This window comes from Microtus pennsylvanicus, chromosome 17 (assembly GCF_037038515.1).
Source record: "Microtus pennsylvanicus isolate mMicPen1 chromosome 17, mMicPen1.hap1, whole genome shotgun sequence".
Lineage (NCBI taxonomy): Eukaryota > Metazoa > Chordata > Mammalia > Rodentia > Cricetidae > Microtus > Microtus pennsylvanicus.
Genome location: NC_134595.1, coordinates 35,093,769 through 35,121,607, shown reverse-complemented (window position 1 = coordinate 35,121,607; position 27,839 = coordinate 35,093,769). Strand labels below are relative to the sequence as shown.

At 41.5% G+C, this 27,839-nt stretch overlaps 1 protein-coding gene across 1 annotated transcript; it reads left to right on the top strand.

Annotated features, from left to right (window-relative positions):
* LOC142837081 (nuclear body protein SP140-like protein) lies at window positions 1–27,672 on the top strand. Its single transcript, XM_075951958.1, has 9 exons — window positions 1–132; window positions 2,890–2,994; window positions 4,871–5,013; window positions 7,122–7,169; window positions 8,669–8,778; window positions 16,768–16,873; window positions 23,921–23,998; window positions 24,180–24,323; window positions 25,633–27,672. Exons 1-9 carry the CDS (start codon window positions 102–104, stop codon window positions 25,729–25,731), a joined length of 864 nt encoding a protein of 287 aa, XP_075808073.1. The 5' UTR covers window positions 1–101; the 3' UTR covers window positions 25,732–27,672.
* Window positions 27,673–27,839: the final 167 nt, after the last annotated feature.

Below are 27,839 nucleotides of genomic sequence, written 5' to 3'. Positions count from 1 at the left end.
TTCCTGTCCTCAGCTGTGGGTCACAATTCACCGTCTGGAAGCCTCTGAGGAGAGCAAGGGATCAGAGCTCATCCTCCCAGGCCACTGGCAGGAGTTGAGAGATGAAAAATAGCAGCCGCAGATCATCACCAGGTGCGTCTTTCTCCCTCTGTAACTTTGCCCTCTGACAGCTTGGGTGATTTCATGTCTTGATTAAGTGGCTGTAGCTTCAGTCAGCCCAAAGCCTTGTACGTGAAGAAGCTTTGCACTGTAGTTAGAGAGGAGAGACAAGAGAGAGGAAGAGGGGAGGGAAGGAGAGGGGGGAGATAGATAGACAGAGAGACAGATAGACAGAGAGACAGACAGCAAGAGCATTCGGAGTTTTTGAACTGAGTAAGATACCCTCCTGCAAGGCCAGCTTGCCACAAACCACAGTCTTAACGTTCTTGTGTGCAACACTGTCAGCTGTCACGAGACTCTGGTCACAGCTGTCAGGGACTCCTGGTGACCTTTGTGACCCGTTCTGTGGTTATCTTGTGAACTCTGAGCGTTCTCTCCTCAACTCTGCCCATCCCTGCTTTCACTAAGTCACCTCAGGGAAGAAATTCAAAGAGCAGAGTCTCGGGATCAGCAGCTGGCTCCCCTCTGTCCTGGTCTCCTACTTGTCTGGCAGGACTTGTCACCTAGGAAGCTGTCCCAGGCTCACTCCTGGTCTGAGCTCTCCCTGTCAGATTTTGATCCCAGGAAGAAAAAAAAAAAGGCAAGAAAGGCCCTGGCTAGATGCGGCCATGGCAAGCTGCACGGTTTTATTTTCACTTCAGCGTCCTGTCCTAGGAGGGTGATTCCTCTGACAAAGACATGGTCGACCTCTGTCTGCTCCACAGTGGTGATCAGATGTTCTCCTCAGAAACAGTGCCTGTCAGGGTGTTTGCTATTGCACAGGAAGTAATACATTTTCAGTACTGCTGTTGAACATAGGGCCTCGACTGTGCTTGACTACGCGTCTCTATTTTAAAGATTTTAGAATCAAGGTTTTGCTAAGTGTCCCACCCTGGCCTTTAACTCCTTCTACAGCCCAGGCTCACCTTGAACTTGTCATTCAGTTCCCGACTTCCTGGGATTACACGCCTGCACAACAGAATGTGGTTTGTTTATTTATTTATTTATTTGGTTTTTTCGAGACAGGGTTTCTCTGGTTTTTTTTTTGGAACCTGTCCTGGAACTAGCTCTTGTAGACCAGGCTGGTCTCGAACTCAGAGGTCCGCCTGCCTCGGCCTCCCAGATGCTGGGATTAAAGGCGTGTGCCACCACCGCCCAGCTTGATGTTGTGGAATATAGAAAGGATGAAACCACTTTAAGTGTTCCCCATATATACTCCCCACAGCTCCTAGTCTTGAGTTCAAGCTTTCTCTCTCTCTCTTTCTTTTTTCTTTTAATTTAAGACAGGGTGTTGCTTTATTTATTTATTTTTTATATAGTCTCGGCTGTCCTGAAACTTGTTATGTAGACCAGGCTTGCCTGGGACTCACAGCAGAGATCTACTTGCTTCTGCCTCCCATATACTGGTATTAACGGTGTGCTCGTCACGCCTGGATCTTCCCTATCTTCTGAAACATTTTTACTCCCTCTTTTGGTGTGTGTGCGCGTGTGTGTATGAGAGATAGAGATAGATAGATGGGAGGGAGGGCAGAGGGAGCTAGAGAGAGAGAGAGAGAGAGAGAGAGAGAGAGAGAGAGAGAGAGAACCATCATTGGGGTAGATGCCTTTGGAAGCCAGAAGAGGTGTTTGATCGTCTGCAGGTAGTTGGAGTTAGACAGTCTTGAACTGTCAGACATGGGTTGGGTGCTGGAAACTGAACCAGTCCTTTGGATGAACAGCCAGTGGTTTTAACTACTGACTTATCTCTCCAGCCCTGTTATCTTTTCCTGTGTATTTCCGTGTATAACTTGTTTTCATAAATACATATGTGCATTTTCATTTTGTAATATTCTGCTTTGATCCTCTGATTAATTATTAAAGAGTAGAAGCTTTCCTTAGTGAGGTCCTCACCATAATACACATACATTTACATTATTCTCTTTAATAGCTACCTGCTATTCAGAGGTCTGGTATATGAACCGAGAGATCCATAATTTTTTATTTTTTTGTTCATGTGTGCATACGTATGTAACTGTGCATGTGTCATGGAGTCAGGGGACAGCATAGAGAAGATGGTTCTTCTTCCCTTCTCCCTTCTGGTTTCTGGGGATCCAAGTGAAGTCATCCACCTTGGTTGCTGGCTTGTTTATTAAGTGAGTGGTCAGTCCTTACCGTGAATTTTAAACCAGCCTGCTTTTGACGGACATTTAGGTCAGCACCACAGTTCACTGTCACCAAAATCAGTAAGAGCAGTGGCCTTCTAATTCATTTTGCTTGGTCTTGGCAGGCAGTAACTGACTGAAGAAGGCACAGCCTACCCGCACGGCAGTTTAGGGGTTTGTGTTTGCTCTCAGTGCCTCAGGGAGAAAAGGGGAAGTAGAGATGATCCCACCCAACTCTGCTAGGTTGCTGATAGCCAGGTCAGGCTCAAGTGGAGGAGATCAGAGGACCATCTCTATCTACCATCTTTAGTACAATAAAACAGTCAGACAGCGTCTGTTTCATGGTCGCATAGCAATCAGTGGTGGTCACTAGAGTTAGAATCAGGACAATTTTATCAAAGCCAAAATTCTCTGCTAAAGCCTTCTGTTTTTTTTTTTTTTAAATTAGTAGTAAAATATTTGTCGTTACATAGCCAATATGCCATTTGCAAGGAAGACTTAGAAGTTAGAGATCTGAGGATCAAAGTGTTCCTAGTGTTAAAGGAATGGGAGAGAGGAGGGAGCATACACACCTCCAAAGTGAGACAAAAGAAGTAATCTTCTTTTTCAGTTCCAAGAAGGCGCAGAAATGAAAATGCAGATTTCAGTGCTGAGCTGCTTCCTGTGACATGTGGTGACGTGAAGGGAACATTACACAAGAATAGATTCAAGCAAGGTAGGTAGCGTGGCTTTTAATTCACAACTGCTAAATAAAAACATCACAAGCAATAAGGGAATTACTTAAGGAACTGGGGGAGGTGCCTTGAAAACAGGAGGGATCCTAACGCTTGAAGAAACCATGCCTAGTAGATGCTCACAGTAACATGGATGGAGCCATGAGATGCCCAGAGAACCAGAGAAACTTCCCTCCAGAGATGGAAACTACTGCATATTTTCCTTCCAGTCAGACATAAATGGGGAGGGGCCCTCAGCCTCTGCCTTCACATCCCTGTGTCAGTAGCACCAGGGCAGGGCACTTGTCATGCTGAGAGCATCACAGGATTGAGAATCAGAGAGCCCAAGTTCCAGACTCAGCTTTGCCAAGAGAAGAGGTCTCTTTTTGTTGTATGGGTGGGGCTTTCTGGGCATGAAATTACTCGTTTTTAAATAGAGGACAATAATATAAAGCCTGACCCATAGTATATCCATGAGGATTAGTTTGTATTATTGGTATAACATATTCTGCAATTATATGCCTTAAAGGTTTGCAAAGATACGTACTATGATGGACTTCATCTCAGATCTCATTTAGTATGAGCCTGTGGATGACAGTCAACAGATTTCATTGTTTTAGTTGCTTTACTGAGTTATAATCGCATACCACATAATTCAGCATTTAGAGTCTCCAATAATGGGGTTTTCTTCTTTTATACATCGTAAGAGATTACAATGAGAAAGTGTTTGCGCCCCTCTGTCTATTAGTAGTTGATGTTTATGCCCTCGTTGCCCTACTGAGCATCCACCGACTAGTTCCTGCTCTATAAATCTGCCTACTGGACACATTTCATACTAATGACATCTATGACACATGCCAGTATGATCGCCTGCTTTCACTCAGCATGGTGATTTCATGCCTCGTCTGTGTAGTTTATGCAATAATATATTTTAACTGCCAAATAATATGATATTCCATTTTAGGGCCCGATCACATTTTCTTTATTCATTCATCAATTTGTGTTATTTCTACACTGGGATTAATGAATAATGCTGTTTTGAGAATTTGAGTACAACATATGTAGGAATAGGCACACTCAATTTGAGGCACATACACAGAGGTAGACTTGCTAAGTCATGGTGATGATACATACGGTGAACTCAGTAAGGAATCGCCCAAATGATTTTGGTGGTGACTTTACTGTTGTATAGTCCCATGAGAAATGCAGGATCCCTCCAACTTTCCTATACTAATGGTTGTTATTTCATTATTATTATTATTATCACCTTGGTGCGGTATCAAATGTAATTTTGTTTGCATTTTAATAATAAGGAAGATGCCAAGCATATGACTAGTTTTTTTAAAAAAAATAATCTAAATTTCTGCTGGATAAAATGTCATTTGTGTTTAAATGATACCTACCTCTGACTGCAGGGATGGGTGAACTTCTCTTCAATAGTCTCAATAATTTGGGTAGACAGTGACGTCACAGGACTCCCGAGTTGCAGACTCCAGCCTCAGCTCTGAGCTGAGGGCCCCACCTCCACCTTGCCTGGGTCCTTCTGAGACTCTGGTTGTTCTCTAGCAGGAGAGCTCAGCCTCACTGAAATCCACTCACCCTGCGTAGTCAGTCACTTACTTGTCCTTTTCTCGGTGACCTTGAAGTAGTATCAAAAGGTTTGTTGGTGGCAATTGCCATTTTATTCAGGCATAAAAATCAGAAATATGGAAGGCTTCAACAAAGACTGTTAGGGAACTCCAGGGCTGAGTTGGGATTCCTGAAGCCAGAGAGGAGGCCGACAGTCTGGGTGGCTCCAGTTCAAGTGTTGGTGGGAGGCCACGAATCTGAGCTTCAGGGACAAAGCAGACTCATGATCAGTCTACTGTGGTCTTACAGGGATCTCCATGAAGTCCATACAAAGTGAAGCTGGGGACTGGTACACACCTACTGAGTTTGAAATCTTGGGAGGCCTTGGACGATCAAAGAACTGGAAATTGAGTGTGCGCTGCTACAATTGGCCCCTGAAATTCCTGATCCAGGTATTGGAGTGGAGTGGGGGGTCAGTGCCTCTTCTTCTTGCACTGTTTACAGATCAAATAGCTATGAGATATGGGGAATCCCTGACGCCGATCAGGTTTTCCTGTCACCCAGAAGAGAGGCAGCCCACATCCATAGCCTCATTTCTGGGGGATGCACCTTGCTGGTGTTGACAAATGATAGATACAGAATCTCTGAGGAGGGAATAGCCATTCTAGATTGGGGTTCTTGCAGAGAAATTTCTGCATTGACAGCAAAGGAGGAGTTGACCGTCAGACAAGTGAAAGGGAATCTAGAGATAGACATGCAAGCAGCTGCACAAAGGCAGTTGTGTGGATACAGGGGGATTTTGCAGGAACTTAATGCTACCCTAATGACCTCAAATTTGAAATGTAGACAAGGATGTCCCCGAGGTTAGAAATGGCAGACGAAATATATGATCATCATCATTGTCAGCATTATTTGGTGTACAGCGGTTGAACCCAGCGCTTCAAGTAGGCTAAAGAAAGATGTCAGCTCTCTGCTAACCCCAGCCTCTGGTTCTACTTTGCATGATGTGTTACCATGCTAAATACTATGACCCAAAGCAACCTGGTGAAGGAAAGAGTTTTAGCTGACAGGTGGCATCATGGAGGGAAGGCAAGGCAGGAACACAAGACAGAAATATGGAGGCAGGAACTGAAGTAGAAAGCACAGGAGAACAGTATTTACTGGCTTGCTCCTTGGCTCATGTTCAGCTGCTTTTCTTATTCATCATAGCCCATGTTAATAGGGATGGCACCACCCACAGGGGACTTGTACTCACTATATCAATCCACAATCAATAAAATGCCCGCACAGACATGCCTATAGGTTACCTGAGACAGATGATTCTTCAAATGATGTTTGCTCTTCTTAGCTATGTCAAGTTGACAATCAAAACTAAGCAGGACACATCTATAATGTTATTAGTAATAGACTATCATAGACATGATTTCCTCATCTCCCTATCCAGCAATCTAGTATTTATCTTGTTATTCTTAACTTAAATATCTCTCTCCTTCCTAACTACCCTGGTCCCTCAATTCCCAGAGACCCTTCTTAAACTGAAATTGGTTCTCTGTGTTTGTGATTGTGGCACCTGCCTTTACTCCAAGCACTCCTGAAGCAGAGGCAGAGAGTCAGGTGGATCTCTGAGATCGAGGCCAGCCTGGTCTACAGAGCAAGTAGGATGGCTAGACCTCCACAAAGAAACCTTTGAGACGTGGCTTATTCAACCTTCTTCTTGCCTTCCTTTTTTTTCCTTTCTTTATTCTTTCCCTCTTCCTTTCTTACTTTCTTCTTGTCTCCTTTCTTCCTTTCTTTTTCTTTTCCTTCTCTTCTCTTCTCTTCTCTTCTCTTCTCTTCTCTTCTCTCTCTCTCTCTCTCTCTCCCTTTCTTTCTTTCTTTCTTTCTTTCTTTCTTTCTTTCTTTCTTTCTTTCTTTCTTTCTTTCTTTTCTTTCATTTTTTGGAGACAAGGTCTATGTAGCCCTGACTGTCCTAGAACTTGCTACATAGACCAGGCTGGCTTTGAACTATAGAGATCTGCCTGCCTCTGCCTTGTGAGTGTTAGAATTAAAACCATGAACCAGCAAAAAAAAAAGAAACCTTTGAAAGAGGGGGAGAGGAGAGGAGAGAGAGAGAGAGAGAGAGAGAGAGAGAGAGAGAGAGAGAGAGAGAGGCTTCTTCCATGAACTTTCTCTTCTATCTCCCCACAACCACATTTTATGTCATGTGCTCCAAATTCATAAGAGCATGTAACACCCTATATGCATGAAACACGTGTGTGTTAACTGCCTAGTCCTGGTGTGGAACAAGCTGAATTGTGTCTGGTGGGAACAGAGATTGTGTAATGGTTGAACAAGGATTGTAAGGGAAAATTCTCAGGAGCTGAGGAAGAGAGATGTGAGGTCTTTCCAGCTGCCACAGGCCAGTGTCTGTCTCTAAGTTGTATGCAATGAGAGGGGAATGGAGTCAGATAATGTGGGTCTGAATGGAAGATCCAGGCAGAACTTCTGGAAGGAGGTTCAATTCCGAATTCACACCTCTGAAATACAGATAACTACATTCTCGGATCTTTCTATCCTGCAGAGAAACTTTCTCCCCAATTCTCCACGAATTTATGGCAAGAGAAAAAAGGTGAGTTCTCATCATGTGATTTTACTCACAAAGCTTCTTATTTTATGGTATCTCAGTTGGGTTGTCATACTTAAAGTCACCTCTTCTTCCTTCCTCTACTATTTCTTTTCATGTTTTCAGCCTGTTCTTCACTCAGGCTGTGTGTAAGGTCAGGTCTTCCTTTAGTGTTGACTTTTTTGAGCTGGAGATGATAAAAAGTCACCAACATAGACTTCAATGGGCCGCAAAACACTCCACACTGGGTTTCATAGCTCACTGAGAATTTGAACTCCAGGCCTGTGTATTATTTGTCATTTGTATTGCTGTCCCGCTGGTTTGGACTCTGAACCACTGGGACATATCAATCACTCAGTTTCCTAGAAGGAAACTACCTCCCAACCTGGTCAATGACTACTTTAAAGTCCATATCCTCTACCTTCCTCTAAATTCTAAGAGTATCTCTTTCTGAATGACTCAAATGAGATAGAATTGTCCAACCCACAGAACCATTTTTATTCTTGAATGCAATGTTTCATAGCAACAGGGGTGCTTGCCTCTTCTTTTGAGTAAGAACAGGATTCTCAGAGAAACAGAAGCTCTGATCCATTTCTACTTTCTTAATCCTGCTAGGCCTCTTCATCTGCTCAGAGTCATGGGAAGTCAGAATCTTCCTTGTCACTCTCGGTATCACATGACAATTTCCCAGCTCTTGCAGGACCATTTAAGCCTCCTGGTAAAGGCTGGTGTGTGTCAGACAGTCCGGTATGGTTACCAGAACCACTGATTCTGTATGCTAACATCTGTATTGAAACACCTGGATTCTCTTTTCCCAAGTGAAGCCATATTTACTCATCTTTTAATGCACAATTGCCAAAGTGACTACAGGCCTTACATGTACATTTTCTTGGGTCATGTGGAATCTTCTACAAGATTCCAACAGCCTTTGCTTTATACCCACTTGGCTGGTCATCTGTACTCATACCCTGACTTCTCAGAGTCCCCACCACAGGCTCAGGGCTCTCTAGGTACAGAACCCAGTGTCTAAAACACTCCTCTGCAGACCCTTTCTTCAATTCATTGCCTGTTCATGGCTCAGTTATAGGATGTGGTATTCTCTTAGTTTATTCCATCAAATTGAATTCCTGGTACATTTCCCTTTGACGAGTTGATGCCATTTCTGTATGGAAAAATGGACTTAATATATTATTTCAGAAACTCATTTTTGTGTATGATAGAAAACTTCATCAGATTATGTAAAATCTTGTTTTGTTGCTAGTCTTCCTGTGTCAGGATCTTTGGTTTCCCAAGGAAGATTGTTTTGGGATTGGTTCACGGCTCCCTTCCCTCAAACTTCAAGTCTTGTTCTGCAATTTACATTCCAAGCTGTTCCTTAGTGTCCCAGGAAGAAGCATCCACGCCCCTGCAGGTTCATGCAAAGGCGACACATCGAGGATTGCCGCCATAGTGGCTCTGTGGGTCTCATCTCTCAGTGATGTAAATATTCTACTTTCTGCATGCAGAACTCAGATGAATGTGAAGTGTGCCGGGATGGAGGAATGCTCTTCTGCTGTGACACTTGTTCCAGAGCCTTCCATGAGGAGTGTCACATCCCCACGGTGGAGGCTGAGATGTGAGTGAGATGTGGTTCCTTCTCTGTGTCCTCCTAGACACCCTTTCCTTGTCACACACATTACCCTTGTAGATTGTGAGTTTGTGCCTCAATATGGGGGGGTGAGCAAGGGTTTGTTTATTCATTATTTATTTAAATTTCATTTTACATTCCAACCAAAGTTTCCTCTCCAACCCCACTTCCTCACCCCACCTCACCCCCCAGCCCACCTTCTGTCCTCTCCTCCCAACATGTAAGGGCTCCTATGGGGCATCAATATTGTTTGGTACATTAAGTTGGGGCAGGACCAAGCCCCTTCCCTATATGTTAAGTCTGAGCATGGCATCCTCTCATAGGGAATGGGCTCTAACAAGCTAGCTCAAGTACCAGGGATAGATTCTGGTCCTACTATCAGGGGCCCCTCTGATATCCCAAGTTTTTATAACTGTCTCCTACATATGGAGAACCTAGTTTGGTCCCATTGAGGATCAACAGCTGTACAGCATTTCTGAACTTCCACGAGCTTGGTTCAGCTGTCTCTGTAGATTTTTCCATCATGATTTTAATCTCCCTTGTTTGTCGTGGACTGACTCTCTTGGAGCTCGAAGACCAAGGGAGAACAGGGGTGAAGGCTTAGGAGAACCCAGGATTCGGCGAATGACAGACAGGCACAACTCTAATGAGATTTGAATCTGCTGAAATTTTACTAAAATTCAAGCATCACTTTTAAGAGATTACAGAAGGAAGTTGGCAGGCATAAAAGCTTACATAGAAAAATGATTACAGACAATTGATTATTCTAAGCAAGTCTTGTGGTTAGGGCCAGGTGGGCAGAGCTTTTCTTTGAAATTTGTCTCATACCACTAACCAACTGCGCTTTCTCATGGCCCTAAATCATATCTGCCCTCAAGGTAACCAAGGTAACCCAAACACCATTCTTCAGGATTCCACCCCCAGGGTTTGCTCCAATATTGGATGGCTGGATTCATGTTATCAAGAATAGCCTGCCTTTTTTTCCTATCTAAAATGCACCAGGGGTTTCTCATTCTGGCTAGCCTCTCCATAAATGGTAACTCATGCCATTCCATACATTTTCCTTCATAATTCACCCATCTTCTACCAAATCTCTTATCATGAGCTCTTTCTGTTCTAGGGTATCTGTAAATTCTCCCAGAGAGCGAGCCAGAGTCTTAATCATAACATTAATGGCCTGAATCAAGGGAGGGGACTGACACATCAGTTCCTCCATATTCAAGGAGCTGTTGGGAATGTTTCCTGGTTCCTTGAACAGATTAAGTTTTTGTCAAGAGAAAAGTAGAACAGAAAAAAAAAGATAGCAGAGCCAATGCAAGAAACCATTGCCAGGAACAAAGTGAACAAGGTCGTTGAGGCTAATCAGGTACCACAACTCTAGCAGACTGCCAGGGAGTCACTGGGGGCCAAGCTCCAGGAAGCACGAGCCCCTCATTTTGAGATGGCCACCACCTGAGAGGCATTTTGTCACACAGGCGAGACAGCTGTGCATGCAGCACTTGTTCATGTATTCCCTCCTCCCTCTCTTTGACTAGATTCCCAGAGTTTGGCTTGGAGCTTGGTTGTGGATCTCTGCATCTGCATTAATTACTGGAAGAAAGTTCTAGCTTCTCTGGAGCTGTGGATTATAGTCTGGTTATTCATTTGCCTGCAAATTTCATGATGTCATGGTTTTTTCTTTTACAGCTGAGTAATACTCCAAAGTGTTAATGTAACACATTTTCCTTATCCATTCTTCAGTTAAGGAACATCTAGGTTGTTTCCAGGTTCTGGCTATTATGAATAATACTGTTACGAATATTGTTGAGCAACTGTTCTCATGGTATGATTGAGTATCACTTGGGTATATGCCCAGGAGTGATATCACTGAGTCTTAAGGTAGATTGATTTTCAGTTTTATATAAAACTGCCATACTGATTTCCAGAGTAGCTGTATAAGTGGTCATTCCCACGAGTAGTGGAGGAGTGTTCTCCTTATTCCACATCCTCTCCAACATAAGCTGTCATCAGTGTTTCTGATCCTAGCCATTCTGACAGGTGTAAAGTGGTATCTCAGAGTAATTTTGTTTTCCATTTTCCTGATGATTAAGGATGCTGAGCAATTCCTAAATGTCTTTTCGGCTATTTGAGCTTCTTCTGTTGAGAATTCTCTGTTTAGCTCTTGACCCATTTTTTAATTGGATTATTTGGCATTTTGTTGTCTAGTTTCTTGAGTTCTTTATGTATTTTGGAGACCAGTCCCTCTGTCAAATGTAGAATTGGTAAAGATCCCTTTCCCATTGTGTAGGTTGCTGTTTTGTCTTGTTTTCCATGTTCTTTGCCTTACAGAAGTTTTTCAGTTTCAGGATGTCCCATTTATCGATTGTTGTTCTCAGTATCTGTGCTACTGGTGTTCTATTTTGGAAGTGGTCTCCTGTGCCAACACATTCAAGGCTGTATCCTACGTCTTCTATCAGGTTTAATGTTATTGGCTTTATCTTGAGATCCTTGATTCACTTGGACTTGAGTTTTGTGCAAGGTGATAGACATGGATTTATTTGCAATCTTTTACATGTCAAAGTCCAGTTAAGCCAACACCATTTGTTAAAGATGTTGTCCTTTTCCTTTGTACCTTTATGGCTTCATTGTCAAAAATCAGGTGTTCATATGTGTGTGGATTAATGTCAAGGTCTTCAGTTCAATCCCATTGTTCCTTGTGTCTGTTTTTATGCCTACCAAGCTGTTTTAATTACTGTAGCTCTATGGTAGAGCTTGAGGTCAGGGATTGTGATGCCTCCATAAAATCTTTTATTGTATAAAATTCTTTTGACTCTCCTGAGTTTTTTGTTTTTCCTTATGAAGTTGAATAATATTCTTTCAAGGTCTCTGTAGAATTGTATTGAAATTTTTGAATCTGTAGATTGTTTTTGGTAAGATTGCCATTATGTTGATCCAGTCTATTCATGAGTATGGGAGATCTTTCCATTTTCTGATGGCTTCTTCAATTTCTTTCTTTAGAGACTTAAAATTCTTGTCATACAGGTCTTTAATTTGTTTGGTAAGAGTTGCCTCAAGATACTTAATATTATTTCTGGCTATTGTGAAGGGTGCTATTGTTCTGATTTCTTTCTCAGTCCATTTATCATTTGTGTATAGGAGGGCTACTGATAATTTTGACTTAATCTTGTATCCTACCACATAACTAAAGATGTTTATCAGCTGTAGGAATTTCCAGTTAGAGTTCTTTGGCATCATTTATATATGCTATCATATCATCTGCAAAAAGTGATAGTTTGATGTCTACCTTTCCAATTTGTATCTGCTTGATATCCCTTTGTTGTCTTTATTGCTTTAGTTGGAACTTTGAATACTATATTGAAGAGCTATGGAGAGAGTAGAAAGCCTTGTCTTGTTTCTGATCTTAGTGAAATCACTTTGAGTTTCTCTCCATTGAATTTGATGTTGGCTGTCAGCTTGCTGTAAATTACTTTCATTATCTTTACATATGTTCCTTGTATCCCTCCAAGACCTTTACCATGCAAGGATGTTGGATTTTTTTCAGCATCTAATGAGGTGATTGTGTGGTTTTTTCTTTCAGTTTTCCATATGTTGAACCAATCCTGCATCTCTGGAATAAAGTCTACTTGGTTATGGTAGATTATTATTTTATGTGTTCTTGGCTTTGGTTTGCCAGTATTTTATTGAATATTTTTGCATCAGTGCTCATGAGGGAGATTGTTCTGTAGTCCTCTATCTTTGTTGTATCTTTGTGTGGTTTGGGTATCAGGGTAACTGTAGCCTTGTTAAAGGAGTTTGGCAATATTTCTTCAGTTTTATTGTGCGGAATAATTTGAGGAGTATTGGTGTTAGCTCTTCTTTCAAGTTCTGGTATAATTCTGCACTGGACCTGGCTCTTTTTTTTTTTTTTTGTGAGTGTTTTAATGACTGCTTCTATTCCCTCAGGGATTATAGGTCTAAATAGGTCTTGATTTACTTTTGTTATGTGGTCCCTATCCAGAAAATTATTCATTTCTTTTAAATTTTCAAATTTTGTGGAATACAGGTTTCTGAAGTATGACCTGATAATTGTCTGGATTTCCTCCATGTCTGTTGTTATGTCCCTTTTTTCATTTCTGATTTTGTTAATTTGGATTTTTCTCTCTCTCCATTTTGGTTAGTTTGGATAAGGGTTTGCTATCCTGTTGATTTTCTCAAAGAACCAACTCTTTATTTTATTGATTCTTTATATTATTTTCTTTGTTTCTATTTTATTGGTTTTAGTTATCAATTTCATTATATCCTGGCATCTACTCCTTTTTGTTGAGTTTGTTTCTTTTTGTTCTAGAGATTTCAGATGTTCTGTTAATTTGCTAGCATGGGATTTCTCCAATTTTTTTTTATGTAGACATTTAGTGTTATGAACTTTCCTCTTAGCAATGCTTTTGTAGTGTCCTATTAGTTTGGGTATGTTGAATGTTCACTTTCATTGAATTCTAGGAAGTCTTTAATTCCTTTCTTCATTTCTTCCTTGATCCAAGGGTGAATGAATGGGGCATTATTCAGTTTTTATGAGTATGTAGGTTTTCTGCAATTTGCATTGTTGTTGAATTCTAACTTTAAGCCATGGTGATCCGATGAGATACAGAGGATTATTGTATTTTTTTTTTGTATCTGTTAAGGTTTGCTTTGTTACCGAGTTTATGGTCAGTTTTAGAGATGGTTCCATGAGATGCTGAGAAGAATGTATATTCTTTTGTGTTTGTGTGGCATGTTTTGTAAATGTCTGTCAAGTCCATTTGAGTCATAATATCTGTTAGTTCCTTTTTTTCTCTGTCAAATTTCTTTCTGGGAGACATGTCCAGTGGTGAGTGTGGAGTACCCACTACTAGGGCTTGATCTGTGAATTAGTAATGTTTCTTTTACAATTGTTGATGCCCTTGTATTTGGATGTTCAGAATGAAGACTCTATCTTGTTGGAGTTTTCCTGCTATGAATATGAAATGTTCTTCTTTATTTCTTTCGATTAATTTAGGTTGAAGTATATTTTGTTAGATATTAGGATAGCTACACCAGCTTGTTACTTAGGACTATTTGATTGAAAAATCTTTTCCCAACCCTTTACTCTGAGGTAATGTCTGTCTTTGAAGTTGAGGTATGTTTCTTGTATGCAGCAGAAGGATGAATTCTGTTTTCATATCCAATCTGTTAGCCTGTCTTTTGTTTTTGTTTTTGGATTTTTTTCGAGACAGGGTTTCTCCGTAGCTTTTGGTTCCTGTCCTGGAACTAGCTCTTGTAGACCAGGCTGGCCTTGAACTCACAGAGACCCACCTTCCTCTGCCTCCCGAGTGCTGGGATTAAAGGCGCGTGCCACCACCGCCCGGCTAGCCTGTCTTTTTACAGGTGAATTAAGTCCATTGATATTAAGGCATATTAATGACCAGTGATTATTAGTTCCTGTTATTTTTTGTTTTTATTGTTGTTGGCAGTTTTGTGTGTGTATTTCCTTTCTTTGGGATTTATGGGTATGAGATTATTTATTGCCTGTGTTTTGTGACTGTAGCTAAATTCTTTGGGTTGGAGTTTTCCTTCTAGTACTTTCTGTAGAAATGGATTTATGAATAGGTATTGTTTAAATCTGGTTTTGTCATGGAATATCTTGTTTTCTCCATCTATGGTGATTGGAAGCCTTGCTGGGTATAGTAGTCTGGGCTGGCCTCTATGGTCTCTTAGTGTTTGCATAACACCTGTTCAGGACCTTCTGGCTTTCAGTGTTTCCATTGAGAAGTCAGGCGTTATTCTGGTGGTTCTGCCTTTATGTGTTACTTGTTTTTTTTTTCTTTCCCAGCTCTTAATATTCTTTCTTTATAATGTATCTTTAGTGTTTTAATGATTATGTCGTGAGGGAACTTTTTTTTTGTTTCAGTCTATTTGGTGTTCTTGAAGCTTCTTTTACTTTCTTAGGCATGTCCTGATTTATACTGGGAAAGTTTTCTTCTATGATTTTGTTAAATACATCTTCTGTGCCTTTGAGCTGGACTTCTTCTTCTATCCCTATTATTATTAGGTTTGGTCCTTTTATGGTGTCCCAGATTTCCTGGGTATTTTGTGTTAAGAATTTGTTGGATTTAACACTTTCTTTGACTGATGAATCTATTTCCTCTATTGTATCTTCAGTGCCTGAGAGTCTCTCTTTGATCTCTTGTATTCTCTTGTTTATGCTTGCATCTGTATCTCCTGACTGTTTACCAAAATTTTCCATTTCCAGAATACCCTTGATTTGTGTTTTCTTTAATGCCTCTGCTTCAATTTTGAATTCTTAAACCATTTCCTTTTTTTGTTTTCTTTTTCTTGGTTTTCTTTAAGGGGATTTGTTGATTTCTTCCAATTTTTTGTTTGCCTTTTCTTCCATTTACTTAAGGAAATTTTCATTTCCTCTTTAAAGGCCTCAATAATATTCACAAAATAATTTTTTTTTCTTTTTTGGATTTTTCGAGACAGGGTTTCTCCGTAGCTTTTTTTGGTTCCTGTCCTGAACTAGCTCTTGTAGATCAGGCTGACCTTGAACTCACAGAGATCCGCCTGCCTCTGCCTCCCGAGTGCTGGGATTAAAGGTGCGTGGCATAATCATAAAATTATTTTTAAGGTCATTTTCACTGTTTCATCTGCTGTTGTATGTTCAGGTCTTGCTGTTGTAGAACGTCTTGTTGTTCTGGTGGTGCTGTATTGCTCTTTATGTTTTTGAGCGTATTCTTGCACTGTTGTCTACCCACCTCTTCCTCCAATCGGTACAGATGGAATTTGTGCTTCAGGGGTTTCCTCTTCCTCCAGTTCATGCAGTTGGTGGCTGTGGCTCTGTTGATAGCTCCTCCAGGAACAAGCAGAACAGAGCCTTGGGTGATCACTCCTCCAGGTGCAGGTGGACCTGAGGCTCAGGTGATTGCTTTTACAAGTGCAGGCAGGTGTGTGGCTTTGGTGGTTGCTAATGCGGTGGGATTTCTCATACAGAGGGCGGCATTGGATGCTAGTTGAGATACAAGTGATCTTTCCCAGAGGGACTTCTTAGTATAGTTCCCATAAACTGCTGCTGTCAGTGCTTCTGGGCTGCTATGACAGATACCATGCTCCCTCTATGACTCTTCTGGGCCAGAGCCAGGGCCACTGCTGTGCTCCCTTTCTCTCTGATGGCTTCTGGGCCATGGCCAGGACCAGCATCATGATTCCCGTTTCTCTGAATCTTCCGGCCTGGGTCTGTGACTGCTGACTTGCTCCCTCTCTGTGTGATGTTTTTTGGGCCGGGTCCAGGGGCCACCAGCATGCTTCCTCTCTCTCTCAGACACTTCTGGGTAGGGGTGACCGCTGCTCTACCTCTCTCTTTGATGCTTGAACAAAGCTCTTAATAATAGATACCAAAGAGGAAGATACAGAGAGCTATTTCTAGATGCTGTCAGCAAGAGGCTGACGTTCTCTATGTTAGGGGAGACTTCTCTCCTGATACAAAGGCTGGGCCCTTTGTCTACACACTAACTACTACTGCCTTTTCCTCAAAGTGGCTCACCAGAACCCGTTGTCCAAAGGATTGATAGTGGCACATGCCAAGTTCTTCTGTTTTGTACTGATTCATCAAAGAAGGAAATATGACCGCTACCCACATTTCACCACGTTGTAATCGACTAATCAAGGTCTAAGGTTCCCAAAATTTGTGGATGATCATTTTCTGTGTACAGACCTAATAGCCTGACCTCTCTGTGCTCCCAGAAACCTGTGTTGGGAAATGTGGTTTCCCCGACTCACTATAAATCCAACTTTTCCCAAGGACTGGTTCCTTCCACAACTGTGATAAGAGCATTGGCAGCTTAAGATCCCACATGGGGTCCCTCAGAGCCTGGGGACCTCTCCCCAAGATGACACCATCAGCCATTCTGAAAGCACAGTGGCAGGCACAGAACAGTGGCTGTTTTCAGGTCTTGTCCCCTGCTCACTTCATGTCCAACTTTTCAGGACACCATGGAGTTGCATCTTCTGCAGGATGCAGTCCTTAGGAAGCCAACAAACTCATCCAGAATCTGAGGTACTGCAGAGGCGGATGGCGCCCCAGGAGCAGTTGGTGAGTCCTTGTGAACCCCACACTTTTGCCTTTCCCCTGGAAGAGCACACACAGGCTTGGGGACAGAACAGCAGGAATGGAGCCTGCTCCTCCAAGTCACAGCACAACCCATTGGCAGAGAACTAACTCAGCCTTTGTAAGTCTGTAACCGAGAGACACTCCTGTCGTAGAAACTTCCAGATGGGTCTGAGTCATTGGTTCCTTCCTCTTGGGAACGTGTATGGACTCTGTCTTTCTTTTTTTATTTTTTAAAAACATTTTTTTTTATATAACAATCCCAGTTCCCTTTACTCCCCTCCTTCTGCTCCTCCCACCTTCTTCCCACCCTACCCCCATCCCCTCCTCAGAGACCTCCCACAGGGAGTTAACAAAGTCTGTCAAATCACCTGAGGCAGGATCAAGGCCCTTCCCCCTGTATCTAGGCTGAGCAAGGTATCCCTCCATAGGCAATGGGCTCCACAAAGCTAGTTCATGCACTAGAGATAAATGCTGACCCAACTGCCACTGGCCCCACAAACTACCCAAGGCACAGAAATGTCACCCACATTCAGAGGGCCGAGTTCAGTCCTATGCAGGTTCCCCAGATGTCAGTCTGGAATCAGTGAGCTCCCGCTAGCCCTGTCAGCTGTTTCTGTGCGTTTCCCTATCTTGGCCTTGACCCCTTTGCTCATATTATCACTACTCCCTCTCTTTGACTGGACTCTGGGAGCTCGGCCCGGTGCTTAGCTGTGGATCTCTGCTTCTGTTTCCATCAGTTTCTGGATGAAGGTTCTATGATGACAATTAAGGTGGTCATCAGTCTGATTACAGAGGAAAGGCCAGTTCAGGAACCCTCTCCACTATTGCTTAGAATCTTAGCTAGGGTCATCCTTGTTTATTCCTGAGAATTTGGGTTTCTTGCTAGCCCCATAATGGCTCCCTCTATCAAGATATGTCTCTACTTCTTCTCCCTCTTTGTTCTTCCCCCAACTCTACCATCCAATTCCATCTTGCTCTCCCTCCTTCTTCCCTTACCCCTTCCTTCCCACCCTTCCCGTTGTCCTCCAAGTTTCCAATTTACTCAGGAGATCTTGTCTATTTCCCCTTTCCACTGGGATCCATATGTTTCTCTAAGGATCCTCCTCGCTACCTAGCTTCTCTGGGGTTGTGGACTGTAGGCTGGTTATCCTTTGTTTTATGTTTAATATCCACTTATGAGTGAGTACATGTGATGCTTTTCTTTCTAGGTCTAGATTACCTCATTCAGGATGTTTCTATTTTCTTGTTCCATCCATTTGCTTTGCAAATTTTAAAATATTATTTTGTTTTGTTTTAGCACTGAAAGGTACTCCAATGTGTAAAGTACCACATTTTCTTTATTCATTCTTAGGTTGAGGTGCATGTAGGTTGTTTCCAGGTTCTGGCTATTATGAATATGCTTCTATGGACATAGTTGAGCAAATGTCCTGTGGTGTGAGTGTGCATCCTTAGGGTATATACCCAAGAGTGGTATTGCTAGGTCTTGAGGTAGATTGATTTCCAATTTTCTGAGAAAACACTGTATTGATTTGCAAAGCAGTTGTACACTTTACACTCCCACCAGCAATGGAGGAGTGTTCCCTTTACTCCACATCCTCTTCAGTATAAGCTGTCATCAGTGTTTTTAATCTTAGTCATTCTGAGAGGTCTAAGATGATGCCTCAGAGTTTTGATTTGCATTCCCTGATGGCCAAAGATGTTGAACTTTTCCTTAGTGTCTTTCAGTTGTTTGAAATTCCTCTATTGAGAATTCTCTGTTTAGATCTATACCCTATTTTTTAATTAGAATTTTTAGTATTTTAATGTATAGTTTCTTAAGTGCTTTGTCTATTTTGGAGATCAGCCCTCTGTCAGATGTGGGGTTGTTGAATCTCTTTTCACATTTTATAGGCTGGTGTTTTGGCTTGTTGACCATGTCTTTTGCCTTATAAAAGCTTTTCTATTTCAGGATGTCTTATTTATTAATTGTTGCTCTCAGCATCTGTGCTACCCATGTTACATTTAGGAAGTAGTCTCCTGTGGTAATGTGTTCAATACTATTTCCCACTTTCTCTTCTATGAGGTTCAATGTGACTGGATTTCTGTTGAGTTCTTTGATCCAGTTGGATTTGAGTTTTGTGCATAGGGATAGATATGGATCTATTAGTATTAGTATGTAACATGTTGACATCCAGTTATGCCAGCACCATTTGTTGAAGATGCTTTCTTTTTTCCATTGTATAATTTTAACTTCTTTGTCAAAAATTAAGTGTTCAGATGTGCATGGATTAATGTCAGGGTCTTCAACTCGATTCTGTTGTTCCACCTGTCTGTTTCTATGCCAATACCAAGCTGCTTCATTGCTATAGCTAGTTCTATCTATAGTAGAGTTTGAGGTCAGGGATGGTGAAGCCTCCGGAAGATTCTTTCTTGTACAGGTTTTTTTCTTTGGTGTTCCTATGTTTTTTGTTTTCCATATGAAGTTGAGTATTATTCTTTTGAGCTTTCTGAAGAATTGTGTTGGAATTTTGAGGGATATTGCATTGAATCTGTAGATTACTTTTGTTAAGATTGTCATTTTTATTATGTTGATACTACCTATCTGAGAGCATGGGAGATCTTTCCATTTTCTGATATCTTCTTCAAAGACTTAAAGACTTAAAGTTCTTGTCATACAGGCCTTTTACTTGTTTGGTTAGAGTTACCCCAAGATATTTTATGTTGTTTGTGATTATTGCTAAGGGTGTTTCTCTAATTTCTTCCTCAGCCCATTTATCATCTCTATTTAGGAGCCCTATTGTCTGTTTGTTTGTGTGTTAATCTTGTATCCTGCCACATTACTGAAGATGTTTATCAGCTGTAGGAATTCCTTGGTAGAATTTTTGGGGTCATTTATATATACTATTTCATCCTCTGCAAAAAGTGATAGTTTGACTTCTTTCTTTCCAATTTGTATCCCCTTGATCTCCTTTTGTTGTCTTATTGTTCTAACTAGAACTTTGAGTACTATATTGAGCAGAACACCTTGTCTTGTTTCTGATTTTAGTGGAATCATGTTGAGTTTCTCTCTATTTACTTTGTTGGCTGTTGGCCTGCTGTCAACTGCTTTCATTATTTTTACATATGCTCCTTGTATCCCTGATCTCTCCAAGACCTTTATCATGCAGGGGTGATGGATTTCATTGAAATCTTTTTCAGCATCTAATAAGATGATTGTGTCATTTTTTTTTCTTTCAATTTGTTTAAACCTTGGCCAATTTTCATAAGTTGGACTGTATCTGCGTCTCTGGGTTGAAGCTTATTTGATCATGGTGGATGATTTCCTGATGTGCTGTAGGATTTCATTTGCCAGTATTTTACTGAGTATTTTTGCATTTGATGTTTATAAGGGAAATTGCTCTATAATTCTGTTTCTTAGTTGCATCTTTGTATGTTTTGGGTATAAGGGTAACTGTACTCTTATAAAAGGAGTTTGGCAGTGTTCTTTCTTTTTCTATTGTGTGGAACAATTTGAGGAGTATTGACATTAGCTCTTCTTTGAAATTTTTGTAGAATTCTGTGCTGAAACTATCTGGTCCTGGGCTTACTTTGGTTGGGGGACTTTTGCGAACTGCTTCTATTTTCTTAGGGGTTATAGGTGTATTTAAGTTGTTTATTTGGTCTTGCTTTAATTTTGGTATGTGATACTTTTGATAATTTTTGATAATTTTGCTATGTGATACAGACAATTGTTCATTTCCTTTAGATTTTCCAATTTTGTGGAGTACAGGTCTTTGAAGTATGACCTGATGATTTTCTAAAAATCCCCAGTGTCTGTTGTCATGTTCCCCCTTTCATTTCTGATTTTGTTAATTTGGATATTCTCTTTCCACCTTTTGATTAGTTTGGATAAAGGTTTGTCTATCCTGTTGATTTTCTCAAAGAACCAACTCTTTGTCTCATTGACTCATTGTATTGTCTTCCTTGTTTCCATTTTTTTTTTTTTTTGGTTTTTCGAGACAGGGTTTCTCTGTGGTTTTGGAGCCTGTCCTGGAACTAGCTCTGTAGACCAGGCTGGTCTCGAACTCACAGAGATCCGCCTGCCTCTGCCTCCCAAGTGCTGGGATTAAAGGCGTGCGCCACCACCACCCGGCCCTTGTTTCTATTTTTATTAATGTCAGTCCCTAATTTTATTTCCTGTCATTTACCACTCCTGGGTGAGTTTGCCTCTTTTTGTTCTAGAGCTTTCAGGTGTGCTGTTAAGTCGCTAGTGTGAGATTTCTCCTGGTTCTTTGTGTAGGCACTTAGTACTATGAACTTTCCTCTTAGCACTGCTTTGATAATGATCCATAAGTTTTGGTATGTTGTGCATTCATTTTCATTGAATTCTAAGAAGTCTTTAATTTATTTCTTCCTTGACCCGGCAGTGCTCAGTTGATGATTGTTCAATTTCTATGAGTTTGTGGGTTTTCTGCAATTAGTATTGTTGTTGAATTCCAGCTTTAATCCTTGGTGATCCAATAAGTTACAGGGGGTTATTCTAATTTTTTTGTATTTGTTGAGGTTTGCTTTGTTACTGAGTTTGTGGTTAGTTTTAGAGAAGGTTCCATGAGGTGGTAAGAAAAATTTATATTCTTTTGTATTTTGGTGGAATGTTCTATAGATATCTGTAATTCCCATTTGTGTCATAGTATCTGTTAGTTCCTCTATTTCTCTATTAAGTTTTTGTCTGGCAGTCCTGTCTAGTGGTGAGAGTGGTGTGTTGAAGCCTTCCACTATTAGTGTGTGGAGTTTGATGTGTGATTTCAATTTTAGTAATGCTTCTTTCACAAATGTGTGTGCTCTTGTATTTGAGGCATAGATGTTCAGAACTGAGTGATGTGGGAGTGTCATATATCAATCTGTTGATTTCATTGGTTAAGCAATAAAGAAACTGCTTGGCCCTGATAGGTTAAAACATAGGTGGGAGGAGTAAACAGAACAGAATGCTGGGAGGAAGAGGAAGTGAGCTCAGAGAGGCCATGCTCCACTCTCCAGGGCAGATGCGCACGACAAAGCAAGCCGCCAGGTCAGACATGCTGAATCTTTCCCGGTAAGACTGGAGCTACACAGTTTATTAGAGTTGGGTTGATCGGGATATCAGAATTAGCCAGTAAGGGCTAGAGCTAATGGGCCAAGCAGAATGGGCCAAGCAGTGTTTAAAAGAATACAGTTTCTGTGTAATTATTTCGGGGCATAAGCTAGCAGGCGGCCAGGGTGCTGGGGACACAGCCCCGTTGCTCCGATTACTACCTGAGACTTCATCTTGATGGATTTTCCCTCCTATGCATATGAAATATCCTTCTTTAACTCTTTTGATTACTTTTAGGTTGAAGTTTATTTTGTTAGATATTAGGATAGCTATACCAGCTTGTTTCTTAGAGCCATTTAATTGGAAAATCTTTTCCCAACCCTTTACTCTGCTGTAATGTCTGTCTTGAAGTTGAGGCATGTTTCTTGTATGTGGCAGAAGAATAGATTCTGTTTTCATATCCATTCTGTTAGCCTATGTCTTTCTAAAGATGAGACCATTGATATGAAGGGATTAATGGCCAGTGATTGTTAGTTCCTGTTATTTTTTGTTTTTGTTTTTGTTGGTGGTATTGTGTGTATGTTTTCTTTCTTTAGGATTTACTGGTGTGGGATTATTTATTGCCTGTGTTTTTATGGGTGTACCTAATTTCCTTGGGCTGGAGTATTCCTTTTAGTACTTTCTGTAGATCTGGATTTGTGAATAGGTATTGTTTAAATCTGGTTTTGTCATGGAATATCTTATTTTCTCCACATATGGTGATTGAAAGCTTTGCTGTATATAGTAGTCTGGGCTGGCCTCCCTGAACTCTTAGTTTCCATAGAAGTCTGTCTAGAACCTTCTGATTTTCAGAGTTTCCATTAAAAAGTTCTGAAAGTTCTGTGTAATTCTGATAGGTCTGCCTTTATATGTCACCTGGCCTTTTTCCTTTGCATCTTGTAATATTATTTCTTTATTATATATGTTTAGTGTTTAATTTATTATGTGTCGAGCAGACTTGTTTTTTGTTTCTTTTGGTCCAATCTATTTACTGCTCTGTAAGCTTCTTGTACTTTCATTGACCTGTCCTTCTTTAGATTGGGAAACTTTCTTTCTTTTTTTTTTTCGAGACAGGGTTTCTCTGTAGCTTTGGAGCCTGTCCTGGAACTCCCTTGGTAGACCAGGCTGGCCTCGAACTCACAGAGATCCTCCTGTCTCTGCCTCCCAAGTGCTGGGATTACAGGAGTGCGCCACCACCGCCCGGCTGGGAAACTTTCTTCTATGATTTTGTGGAATATATTTTCTGTGCCTTTGAGCTGGACTTCTTCTATCCTTATTATTTTTAGGATCAGTCTTTTCATGGTGTCCCAGATTTCCTGGATATTTTATGTTAGGAATTTGTTGGATTTAACATTTTCTCTGACTAATGAATCTATTTCCTCTACAGCATATTCAATGCCTGAGATTCTCTCGTCTATCTCTTATATTCTGTTGTTTGTGTTTGCATATGTAGCTCCCAACTGTTTGCCCAGATTTTCCATTTCCAGAATACCCTCTGTTTATGTTTTCTTTATTGCCTCTAGTTCAGTTTTTAAGTCTTTAACCATTTCCTTCACATGTGTGATTGTTTTTTCTTCATTTTCTTTAAGGGATTTGTTGATTTCTTCCAATTTTTTTGTTTGTTTTTTCTCCATTTATTTTAGGGAATTTTTCATTTCCTCTTTAAGGGCTTCTGTTATCTTCATGAAGTTATTTTAAAGATAATTTTCTTATGTTTTATCTTTGTTGAACTATTCAGGTCTTCCTGTTGTAGAACCACTAGTTTCTGGTGGTGTTGTATTGATCTTTATGTTGTTGAGCGTATTCTTACACTGTTGTCTACATATCTCTTCCTTCAATCGGTGCAGCTGGGGCCTGCAGCTCTGGTAATCACTCCTCTAGGTGCAGGTAGGGCTATGGCTCTGGTATGGAATGGACTCTGCCTTTCTAAGTCACTTTGATTGTTTCTCCTTTTCTTGCAGAAGTGTGAGTTTGTCCTCTTGAGAGTCTATTGCTGTTCCGAGAGTTCCTTTTTTTCCAAGATGCCATATTATTATTACGTAAGTAATGGTGGCGAGCCCCCTCATCAATGGCTTTCATGATACCATATGACTGTGAGGGATACTTGTAGGATTGTGATGAAATCCCCCTGGACCTCAGACTCTGTGGTTTCTGTGGACATTCTGTGGAAGGTAAGCTGAACCATATCAGCCACTCTTCCATTGCTATTTCTGTCACCAGTTCAAAGAGACGTCTGAGGTTGTGCAGAAAGCTATGTGGTTGGACATCATCAAGAAAAAGCTGAGGGAGAGAGGTTACTCCCACGTGGAAGAGTTTGCGCAAGACATGAGGCTCATCTTCCACAATCACAGGACCACGTTCAAGGTCAGCATCCCTCTCTGGCTGCATTGCATCTTCTTTCCACTGGGTTACTCTTTCCCTCAGTTTCTGCTACCTGGAAAGTCTAGTTTCCCACATCTTCCTGTAAGAATGTAGCATAAGCAGTAAGTCTGAGAGTGCCAGACACAGTGGGGGCATGCCCTGATTACAGCCTTCAAAGGCTGAATTAAGAGGATTGTCTTGTATTGAAAGCCTGCCTTGTCTACACTATCGGACCTATCTCAAACAAACAAAAACAAACCCAAAAGAGCAAAAACCTGGCAGTGAGCTGTATTTTTTGTTTCGTTTTTGTTTCGTTTTTCAGTGTAAGATCTAGCAGGTATCTAGGCACCATAAAGGTCCCCAGCATCAGAGAGTTCAAAGCCTGTCTACAGAGGAAAGTTAAGCTATCCTTCTATATACACACACATGAGAATCTATTTCTATTAAATAGTTTAAAAAATATGTCTGTGTGTTTAATCTGGGCATGATAGTACAGTATTTAAATCCTAGCATATGGAAGGCAGAGACAGGCAGATCCCTGAGCCTGAGGCTCTCCTCAGAGCAGGTTCCAGGACAACCAGTGCTACATAGAGAAATCCTATCTAGAAGAAAATGTGTGTGTGTGTGTGTGTGTGTGTGTGTGTGTGTGTGTGTGCGCGCGCGCATGAAGGCACAGTGTATGTACTTGTGACTTTAGGTGCCTATGGACCAGGGGCATTAGATCCCCTAAACTGATATCACAGTTCCATGCCATAAGTGCTGGGAATTGAACTTGGGTCTTCTGTAAAATCAGTATATATTCTTAACCAATGAGCCATTTCTTCAGCTCCTAGCTTAAATCTTTGTGTGTGCATATAGATATGTGTGTTGTATATGTGCGCATGAGTCTGTTTATGTTCGTGTGGAATTGCAGCTGCTTGTGTCATAGTACACATGAGGACCAAGTTAGAGAACAACCATGGGCTTTGTTCACATTTCACCTGATTTGATACATGGCAACCTGTCAATCACCACTGTGGAGGCTGGGATTATGGATGTGCACTACCACATACAGGTTTCTGTGGGTTTGGGGATCTGAACTTAGGTCCTCACACTTGTGTGGCAAATATTAACCCACTGAGTCATCTCTCCAGTCAGAGGATTTTCTGCTTCTAATGTTCTCGTAGGCCCAGTTCTTAGAAATATCAAAGTCTGTTTCCTAACATGTGGCTGGACCACGAAGTACACAGATTCCGCCAGAGGGTAGAAACGCCAAGAGGGAGATGTCTCACTACTAACGAGCACCATCATTCTTGCCTTTGTTGTTTTCTAGGACCTCAACTTTGGTGAAATGGGACTTAGACTGGAGTCTGAGTTTGAGAAGAATTTCAAGGAAGTGTTTGCTATTCAGGACACAAATGAAAACAGTTGACGGATGTCACAGATGCTGCTGGTGTGCTGGTACCATGTCCTTTTCCTGCCAGGTCTTCCCATCTGCAGCAGTGAACGTTCTTTACTGATGCCATCATCTCCAGGGGATTCTCTGGGATCACATGCAGACAGCTGCAACTGGGAGTCACACCTCCAGGTCTTGTGGTCCATCCCCCTGCCTCCAACTGGAATAAAGGGTGTGCTAGATTGCTGCTCTCTGCTCCTCAAATCCAACTGGCTTAGCTCTTTCCCTGTGCATAAGTTGCTTACCTTGTCCCTACTCCTGAGAGTACTTTACAATAAACCACAAGCTTCCAAGACTTCAACTTATGTGGTGATACACTCCTGTAGCCCTAGCCCTTGGAATGCTGAGGCATGAGGATAGCTGTAAGTGTGATGCCAGCCTGGGATACATAGTGAGTTTCAGCTACTCTGGATTATAAAGATCCTTATTCAAGAGCAAACAACTCACCAAATAAGACAAAAAAAGGCCTCAACTCTGAATCTTTTTCTAGGAGTCTCATCCTAAGATGATTGGTCTTAGAAGCAAAGCCTCAGGGTGGGATTCTAGAGTTGGGTCACTGTCCAACCAAAAGGTGATTGTGACATGTCAGTAGGCCCTTGTGTGTTAAGCCAGCTCAAAAATCAAATATTATTAGCCTGTAGAAAGGCGCTAATGACTGTGTGAGCTATAGGCAAAGTGGTATATTTGCTAGTGGATGGAAAAAAAGTAACTCTAAGGATAATGGGATTTGGTGGCTGTTAGCACTTTTTACTAATAGATTGACAGGAACCAAGCATTGGTGATGCATGCCTTTAATCTCAGCTCTCAGAAGGTAGAGGTAGGCGGATCTCTGTCAGTTCGAGGTGTTCCAGGATAGCCACAGTGGTTACACAGAGAAATCATGTCTTGAGAAACAAACAAAAAAAGAAGAAGAAGAAGGAAAAGGAAAAAAATAGAAATTTGACATGCTTAGACACAGAATCCCAAGTATTAAGGAAAGAGACACCCAGTCCTGCAGCCATATTTTCAGATAGCAACAAAGGCAAGTCCCAGGCCCTTACATTCAGAAAGACAGAACTCCAAGCAAAGACTGGATTCTAAGTTCATAAAGTCCCTTGTGCCAAAGTCAGGGTCTTGAACCTCAGGATGAGGTAGTGAAATAGTTATTCGGGAGAACTGTGAACGTGTTCCCTCTGAACCTACTTGTCAATGAAAGAACTGCTTTGCTCTTTCTCGGAAGAAAGAGTTACCTCTGTCCCCTGTCTCGCTTGAATGAAGGACTACGTGCGGCCTGAAGGACGACCCAAGTAGACCAGCCCTGGATGGGGCTTCAAGGTGTGAGAGAGGAGCCACACACCAAAGAAATAGCAAGATTCGCAGACAGGAGGAGCAAAGGAGGTTGTGTTTGCGGGTGGACACTGGATAAAAAAAGCTGAAATACTAAACTGGCTAACAGTATTAGCAATATTGATGTGTTCTTTTTTTTATCTTTTAAATTTTTTATTCACTATACACACCAACCCCAGTTCCCCCTCTATCCCCTCCTTCTGCTCCCCCCTACCTCCCTTCAACCCATCCCCCATCCACTCAACCTGGCACATTAAGTTGAAGCAGGACGGTTTGGATGGAAGCTCACCCCAGCCCCTGGCATCTATATATCTAAAGAGTCTGGCTTGTTTGGATGAGAGACACACCCTATGCCCTGGCATCCAGTTATTCAAAGAGTCTGGAATGTTCAGGTGGGGGCTTCAGCCCAAGCCCCCCTCCCCTGGAGCTGTCTCAGTCCAGACTCTGTCTTCCCACCCCCACCCGAGAAAGCCTGCCAAACGGTGACTCCTCCCCAGAGATACTCAAGACATGGTCACAGGGTATTTAAACTGTCTCCCAGAGAACAAATACAGGGTTTTCCAGTCTTCCTTTCCCATCTCCTCTCTGGAGGGTTGAAAAGCCATCAGGAGCTTTTGTATCTATTAAACCTAGGCTTTGTCTAATTCGGTTTGATTTGGTCTTAATTATTGCATCTGTGCAGAGTCTTATGGGGGTGCAGAAACTTTTCAAGGACCAAGCCCCTCCCCCCTGCATCTAGTCACATTGCTTCCCACCAG

Bases quoted from the DNA above. Each gene is read 5' to 3' on its own strand.
- LOC142837081 (XM_075951958.1), top strand. From the start codon at position 102: ATGAAAAATAGCAGCCGCAGATCATCACCAG. The intron at 8,779-16,767 runs GTGAGTGAGATG...CCAACTTTTCAG, and splicing joins CCCACGGTGGAGGCTGAGAT to GACACCATGGAGTTGCATCT. The intron at 24,324-25,632 runs GTCAGCATCCCT...GTTGTTTTCTAG, and splicing joins ATCACAGGACCACGTTCAAG to GACCTCAACTTTGGTGAAAT.